General features: G+C 44.4%; 1 protein-coding gene across 1 annotated transcript; it reads left to right on the top strand.

Moving 5' to 3' along the window:
- The first annotated feature begins 2489 nt into the window (after positions 1 to 2489).
- CLDN25 (claudin 25) lies at positions 2490 to 3181 on the top strand. Its single transcript, XM_004332090.3, is given in 2 exon segments — positions 2490 to 2808; positions 2811 to 3181. Coding segments are annotated over 2 exon segments (690 nt in total).
- The last annotated feature ends 4100 nt before the right edge of the window (positions 3182 to 7281 follow it).

Here is a 7281-nt window from a genome sequence, read left to right as displayed (position 1 = left end):
GCTGTGTCACCAGTGGGCAGGCGCAGCGCAGGAGGCATCTCTGTTCTGGTGCTGGAGACAAGAATAGGAAACGTCACAGTCCGAGCCTCCTGGCTCAGGAGTTGGATCTGTTGCTTGCCAGCTGGTGCACCTTGGCAAGTTACCTGACATGTATCTCACAGCGGTGGTGTGAAAATTAAATAAGGATAAAGAATCTAGCCAATTTACATTCCCACCAACAGTGCAAGAGTGTTCCCTTTTCTCCACACCCTCTCCAGCATTTATTGTTTCTATATTTTTTGATGATGGCCATTCTGACCGGTGTGAGATGATATCTCATTGTAGTTTTGATTTGCATTTCTCTAATGATTAATGATGTTGAGCATTCTTTCATGTGTTTGTTGGAAGTCTGTATAACTTCTTTGGAGAAATGTCTGTTTAGGTCTTCTGCCCATTTTTGGATTGGGTTGTTTGTTTTTTTGCTATTGAGCTGCATGAGCTGCTTATAAATGGAGAACAGTATGGAGGTTCCTTAAAAAACTGAAAATAGAATTACCATACAACCCAGCAATCCCACTACTGGGCATATACCCTGAGAAAACCATAATTCAAAAAGAGTCATTACAACAATGTTCACTGCAGCTCTATTTACAATAGCCAGGACATGGAAGCAACCTAAGTGTCCATCAACAGGTGAATGGATAAAGAAGATGTGGCACGTATATACAATGGAATATTACTCAGCCATAAAAAGAAACGAAATTGAGTTATTTGTAGTGAGGTGGACGGACCTAGAGTCTGTCATACAGAGTGAAGTAAGTCAAAAAGAGAAAAACAAATACAGTATGCTAACACATATATATGGAATCTAAGAAAAAAAAAAAGGTCATGAAGAACCTAGGGGTAAGATGGAAATAAAGACATAGACCTACTAGAGAATGGACTTGAGGATATGGGGAGGGGGAAGGATAAGCTGTGACAAAGTGAGAGAGTGGCATGGACATATGTACACTACCAAACGTAAAATAGATAGCTAGTGGGAAGCAGCCGCATAGCACAGGGAGATCAGCTCAGTGCTTTGTGACCACCTAGAGGGGTGGGATAGGGAGGGTGGAAGGGAGAGAGACGCAAGAGGGAAGAGATATGGGAACACATGTATATGTATAACTGATTCACTTTGTTATAAAGCAGAAACTAACACACCATTGTAAAGCAATTATACTCCAATAAAGATGTTAAAAAAAAAAAAAAAAAGAATCTGGCCAAAAGTCTGGTATTTAGCCTCACTCAGTAAATGCAAATTATTGCCTTTCCTGTCGGAACCTGCCTCTTGGCAGCAGCAACAAATAGGAATGGAAGCTGGTGTGACTACCATCTATTTATAGCTGTTGTCCCAGCAGCAGCAGGGGACTGGGGAGGAAGGGCTTTTCCTCCTGGTATATTCTGGGTCTGGATAGGTTCCTTGGATTTGGGAATTTTTTTCTTCTGTTTACAAAAATACTAAATGATAAATTTGTAAAAATGTATAAAATACATAGACAAGCACAAGACAAAAACAAAAGAAAATAAGAACTATCCATAATCCTTCCAGTAAAATAACCATGGTTAACATTTTGTGGTATATACACATATAGATACACACACATAGATACAGATATATGCGCTTTTTTGTGAAAGTGAAACTGCATTCTATATACTCTATATACTGTTTGGTCACTGCTTTTCTCACTTAACAACGTATCAAAAGCATTTTTTTTTTTTTTTTTTTTGCCATACGTGGGCCTCTCACTGCCGTGGCCTCTCCCGTTGCGGAGCACAGGCTCTGGACGCGCAGGCTCAGCGGCCATGGCTCACGGGCCCAGCCGCTCCGCGGCATGTGGGATCTTCCCGGACCGGGGCACGAACCCGTGTCCCCTGCATCGGCAGGCGGACTCTCAACCACTGCGCCACCAGGGAAGCCTCAAAAGCATTTTTCATGTCATTAAAATTTCTTCTACATCAATTTAAAACAGCTGCCTAAATTGTACATAATAATATATAATTATTAACACTAGTTCAGTGGATATTTTCATAAATATTGGTATATATTCACAGTAAATTAAGGTAAGTTCTTGGACGTAGGGTGCTGGGTCAAAGTATGCAGATATTTAAAAGTGTAAAACATGAAGCCATGTTACCCTCCAGAAAGATTACATCAATGTATATTCCCAGAACATCATTCTCGTCTTCTCGGAACTGGGGAGTGATTTAAGCGTATGAATTCACTCATCAAATATGTATTGATGGCTTACTGTCTGGCTTTTTTGCCTCTCATGGGACCCTCCCCCAGAATCCACACCCACATCCAATCTTGGGTACACCCTCTAAACCCAAAGTTTGCCAAGTTCCTGGCACCTGCCTCAGTTGCTGAGTGGACTCCACTCAGCTCCCCAGAAGTCCTGCCTGCTGACCAGTCACCAAGCCGCCTGTCCTCCTTTCCTTTCTGCCTTTCCTTTGTGGTGGGAGCAACCATGGCCTGGAGTTTCCGTGGGAAAGCCCAGCTTGGGGGACTGCTCCTCTCTCTGCTTGGCTGGGTCTGTTCATGTGTCACCACCGTCCTGCCCCAATGGAAAACTCTCAGTCTGGAGCTGAACGAAATGGAGACCTGGATCATAGGACTTTGGGAGGTCTGCGTAGATCAAGAGGAAGTTACCACTGTGTGTAAGGCCTTTGAGTCCTTCTCGTCTCTGCCCCTGGAGCTCCAGGCATCCCGCATCCTCATGGTAGCCTCCCATGGGCTGGGACTACTGGGGCTTCTGCTCTCTGGTTTTGGGGCCCAATGCTTCCGGTTTCAAGGATCAGATGGGTATTCCAGAGGTGGCTTTGCCTCCTGGGAGGGACTTTGGAGGCATCAGCTTTGGCCACTCCCCTCTTTCCAGTCTCCTGGGTGGCCTGCGCCACAATCCAAGACTTCTGGGATGACAGCGTCCCTGAGATTGTGCCTTGGTGGGAGTTTGGAGATGCCCTCTAGCTGGGCTGGGCTGCTGGTGTTTTCCTGGCCCTTGGTGGGTTACTCCTTATCTCCTCGGCCTGCCTGGGAAAAGAAGATGTGCCCTCTGTCCAGATGGCTGTCCCTACAGCAGCCCCACCATCCTGTGCTCCAGCGGAGAAGTTCGATCGCTTGTTCCACCTAATGCCAAGACCTAGGATGCTGTTCATCTAGGACAAGCTTTGCCAAGAAATCTATGGAACAGAGGAATGTCAGGAGAATCCTCTCTCTTCCATATCCTCCATCACTCTATATTTGCTTGCCTCATTTTAGAGGTGGTAGACACTGTCTCATTTGTTCAAGAATTTGACTATCTTGGTGATATGGCGATCCTAATTTCAGAATGAAAAATCAAGGCACAGTTTCTAAAGACATGTTTATCTGATTTAGATTTTATTTACATAAAATACTTTTAAACTCATAACATTAATTATATACTTGATTCTTTTATTACTAGGGAAAACATATTACAAAATAGCGTTCAACCTAGAAAACCTAGTCTACTGGATATGAAGACAGAAAAGCTAAAGATATGCCTTTGCAAATGAAAATGAATTATTGGTGATATTATATCACCTCAGGACAGGGACCCTCCTTGGGTTCATTTTCAGTCTCGGGTGCATGATTTGAAAGGGAGCTTCACAATATATCAGTCCTTGTGGCTGTACCCAAGGACTGCCCAATGTGGGCGTACATGTGGAGAGAATTATCAGCTACTTGGAAATGTCTTTTACCATATGCAAAATCACATTATAAATCCCTTAAATTTTAACCTAAATGTCAGCAGAACTACCTAGGCTGTGGCAACCAGTAAAGTCCCTTTCACAACAATGACCCAAGTTCCTTTGCTTCCTGACCGCCTGGGCCAGGTCTTCCTCAGGCATTTCTGCAAGTCCTCAAGGAGGAGCCTCCCGCTTGCTCAAAAACCTGCTCATCAGCTGAAACTACCCTGCGTGTCCACCCTGATCCTCTGGCTACCATCTGCCTCCCACTGCCTTAATCAGTTGAGAGTCACCACTGACCCCGTTGACAATTCCCACAGGAGAACAACTAAGGGTGATGGTTCCCAGTGTCCCCAGATATGTCCCTTTTCCAAGTTCAGAGGCACCTTTTGCTCACAGGACTGAGGAGCTCCCTCCCTCCACACGCTGGTACTGTGCTTTGCCTTGAGGCTGTACTGCTTGTGCTCAGATGCCTCTCCTTCTCAATTAAACAACATTGGCATAGCCCTGGCATCTTGAGGTAGCCACCACAGAATGTGCACGCACCAACACAAGAATAAACAAGTTTGCCGGCACAGCCCAGACCAGTTCCCTTCTTTTTTTTTCCTGAGGAAATGAGTCTGCTCAGGTGCAACTTCGTCTTCAGCACCTGACTCAGTTACCTTCTCACCCAGAATAGCATCCTCTAGGAGTCACAGTTTCTCCAGAAAGCTCCTTTCCCAGTATGTCCTTTTGTATATGTCCACTTGACATACACAAATCCAAATGACTCTTAGGTAAATAAATTTTTGAGTATAAAAGAGCAGTTTGCATCAAATTTGTATTCCGGCCTTCTCTGGTTCCAATGCCCATTTTATCAACTACCCCTTCTTGGTTATGTTTCAAGGATCTTTAGGCCAAGTTTCATTCAGGGGTGAAGCTCAAATATCCAAGAGTGATCCTTGGATCCCATAGGATCTACAAGAAGGACTCATTTTGTTATTCATCCATCTGGCCGTTTATTCACTCTTTGAACAAATATTTATTGAGCACCTACCATGTGCTAGGCATTGTGCTAGCAACCAGGAATAAAACGGTAGGACAAAACGTATCCCTGCCCCTCATATAGGCAATTAGGGGAGACAAATATTAATGGGAAATCACATTAATGCTAATTGTAGTTGTAACAAACTTTACAAATCCTGAAAGGTACATGGTTCTATAAGATCATGCAATAGGAACAATTTAACCTAGTCAGGTTAAATGAGCGGGTACCCTAAGGGAATGATAACTGCCTACAAGCTAAATGATGGATAGCAATTCTAGACAGAGAGAGAAAAAAGTAAAAGACAAGGCTGGTGAAGTAGGAAGGAGCATGTTGTCTCTGTTCTCAGAACCAAGGGAAGCCAAGCATGAGGCCAGGAACAGGAGGTCAGCTGACCGAAACAGTAGCCTGCTCCACCTTTCCTAACACCTTGTCCCTGGGCCATATCCCTACCACACAGTTGTGTAGGGTTTAAGAGATGACAACGCACTTTCACATATCTTGTGTTTTATTTACTGTTATATTGAGGGTTTTTTTTTTTGAGATTGGGAGAACAGATGTTATTTGTTTTGCTAATGAGAAAATGAAGAATTTAGGCAACATGCCCACGGTGAGTAATTAGCTGGATGAGACTTGAATCCAAGGCTTGGATGCCATGGCAGGCTTTTGTCACCCACCCCATCCTGTTGCTTCATGGGGATGGGTGACTGAGACAATCTACCAGACCAAAGGAAAAACTAGCACCCAAGCAGAAGAAAAAACCAAAGACCTAAAAGAAAAATCTTGTGCTCCGTGCGTTTGTTGAGGTCTAAACAGGATCTTTGTTGCCAGGTGGCTCACCTGGTCCTGCTGGTGACCTGCAGCCCTCATCCTAATCCCATGTGTGCAGGTGCTGATGGCATTTTTCATCAGCATGTGATTATGGCTTCCTCTGCAAGGAAACTGGACACAAACTAAAGGTTTATTAAGAAAAAAAATAGCCTGTTTTCCTAACTCTCCTTTATAAAGGGCACAAAGGCATTGAAAAAAATTTTTTAAAGGTCTGCACTTTTTTTTTTTTTTTTGCATTACGCGGGCCTCTCACTGCTGTGGCCTCTCCCGTTGTGGAGCACAGGCTCCGGACGCGCAGGCTCACCGGCCATGGCTCACGGGCCCAGCCGCTCCGCGGCATGTGGGATCTTCCCGGACTGGGGCACGAACCCGTGTCCCCTGCATCGGCAGGTGGACTCTCAACCATTGCGCCACCAGGGAAGCCCCCCAAGGTCTGCATTTTTTTAATATTTACTTATTATTTTGGCTGTGGCAGGTCTTACTTGTGGCACGCAGGATCTTTTAGTTGCAGCATGTGGACTACTTAGTTTCAGCATGCATGTGGGATCTAGTTCCTGGACCAGGGATCGAACCCGGGCCCCCTGCATTGGGAGCTCGGAGTCTTACCCACAGGACCGCCAAGGAAGTCCCCAAAGGCATTTTTTAAAACGATAGGAGTGGGGCAGGGACTGTTGATTGATTCCCAAGCAGTCAATAGCATGTCATCCCCTGAAGGAAAGGTGATCTGCATTCTGGCCAGAAGCTACTTTTATAGAAAGAGTCTGAGGAATAAGATGCTTTTCACCAAAAACTGCCACTGTTTTTATCTACCTGCGTTGTAGGGAAAATAATGAGAAATAAAAATAGAACTAATTAAATCTTAGCTTCAGTTCAGCCTTTTCTCATGCATTTGTGGCAAATTAACATCAAAAACATTTCTTTATTGTGGTTACACATGGAGAGGTGTGTTGTCATATGTATTAGGAACAGAAAGGGACATCAATCAATCGATGTTTCAAGGCAAAAGCTTTTATTATGTGCAAAGCATTGTAAGAAAATAACCCGGGGACTCGCCAAACGTGATGCAGTTAGAATTTGATATGTTCGGTGCTGTCTTCTCCACCGGCCTTCCTTTGGGTCTGAACATTTCATCATTAGCAGAGAAGGCATTCCAGAAGGTCCGTATCAAAACATTCATCTGTTACCCTTCTGAGCCTCTGAGACTAGCTCTAAGGGAAAAGTCCCAAGGGTTAGACACATTTTGGGATGGGAGGAAAGTAAGAAATAGTTTTATGGGCTTCTGGACAGGAGACGTGTGTCTTAGCAGCCAGGGAGGGTTAGGATAATACAAAACTCAGAGTTAGGGAAATGTTTGCAGTCACTGGCCTCTGATATGGAACTGAAAGAAGCTGGGATCACATTCTACTCTACTAACTGATGGATTTATTTTTTTAAGCCAGTTGTTCTTGCTACCTTGCCACATTTATAGTATGTGTACAGACTGTTTTGTTGTTGCCCAGAATTTTGAATAGTGCCTCAAAGCCAAATCCCATGGGTGATACATGCCCTGGATTCTAATGACAGGGGCTCACCCCACTGCTGCTAAGAAGTAACCAAACTGGTGGTCAGCCTTCACACCCAACACCTACATGAGAGAAACACCCAGACTCATTAGGGAGGCTTCCCGGAAGGGAGTTCGTAACAGTTGGGAGGACTGT

This window comes from Tursiops truncatus, chromosome 8 (genome assembly GCF_011762595.2).
Source record: "Tursiops truncatus isolate mTurTru1 chromosome 8, mTurTru1.mat.Y, whole genome shotgun sequence".
NCBI classification, from domain to species: Eukaryota; Metazoa; Chordata; class Mammalia; order Artiodactyla; family Delphinidae; genus Tursiops; species Tursiops truncatus.
The sequence above is the reverse complement of the archived record's forward strand: the minus strand, read 5'-3'. Positions and strand labels throughout refer to the sequence as shown.